Genomic DNA, 1009 nt, shown 5'->3' with positions numbered 1-1009 from the left:
TGCGCGCTTTCCGCTGGGCGCACGTGGCCTTGGTCACCGCCCCCCAGGACCTGTGGGTGGAGGCGGGACACGCACTTTCCACGGCGCTCAGGGCCAGGGGCCTGCCCGTGGCCCTGGTGACCTCCATGGAGCCCTCCGACCTGTCTGGAGCCCGGGAGGCCTTGAGGAGGGTCCAAGATGGGCCCAGAGTCAGAGGTAGGCTCCCCTGCAGGATGCGAGGGCGGGGATCGATCGTCCAGGGAGCAGAGGACAGAGTCCCTAGCTGGGTCTCTGTGTCCGCAGCAGTGATCATGGTAATGCACTCGGTCTTGCTGGGCGGCGAGGAGCAGCGCTGCCTGCTGGAGGCTGCAGAGGAACTGGGCCTGGCCGACGGTTCCCTGGTCTTCCTGCCCTTCGACACTCTCCACTACGCCTTGTCTCCAGGCCCTGACGCCCTGGCGGTGCTCGCCAACAGCTCACAGCTTCGCAAGGCCCACGATGCAGTGCTCACCCTCACCCGTCACTGTCCCTTGGGAGGCAGCGTGCGGGACAGCCTGCGCAGGGCCCAAGAGCACCGGGAGCTGCCCCTGGACCTCAATCTGCAGCAGGTAGAGCGACCAGGGAGGTGGGAAGAGGGGAAGAGAGCCGGGGGAAGAGAGCAGAGAATCGCCAAAAGTGGAGATGGAGGCTGGAGGCAGTGGGAAGGGAAGCGGACAGACCACAGACCAGATGGAATGAGAGGAGCATGCAGTCAATGGGAGGGAGGAGGTATAGGGAGAGAAGAACCACGAACTCTCCCTGTCCTGGGAATGTCAACTCTCCCTGTCTGACCTTGCTTGGAGCGTCTTAGTGTATTGGAATTGCTTCCAGAGAGTGGGTAATGAGACCTCTCACCTTCAGCCCCAAGGAGCAAACTCTTCAGTTCAGTTCGGTTGCTCAGTCGTGTCCGACTCTTTGCGACCCCATGAATCGCAGCACTCCAGGCCTCCCTGTCCATCACCAACTCCCGGAGTTCACTCAGACTCACGTC

General features: G+C 62.5%; 1 protein-coding gene across 1 annotated transcript in view; it reads left to right on the top strand.

Moving 5' to 3' along the window:
- The window catches only part of GUCY2D (guanylate cyclase 2D, membrane (retina-specific)), a 28569-nt gene that overhangs the window by 16408 nt on the left and 11152 nt on the right, over nucleotides 1–1009 (top strand). The window contains exons 3-4 of the mRNA XM_010843204.1: nucleotides 3–195; nucleotides 283–587. Of these exons, the coding sequence (XP_010841506.1) occupies nucleotides 3–195; nucleotides 283–587 (498 nt within the window). The remainder of the gene's footprint in view (nucleotides 1–2; nucleotides 196–282; nucleotides 588–1009) is intronic.

The sequence above is a fragment of the Bison bison genome, unplaced genomic scaffold (genome assembly GCF_000754665.1).
Source record: "Bison bison bison isolate TAMUID 2011002044 unplaced genomic scaffold, Bison_UMD1.0 scf7180017864180, whole genome shotgun sequence".
Taxonomy (NCBI): Eukaryota; Metazoa; Chordata; class Mammalia; order Artiodactyla; family Bovidae; genus Bison; species Bison bison.
Note: the sequence above shows the minus strand (reverse complement) of the source record. Positions and strands in the feature narration are given on the sequence as shown.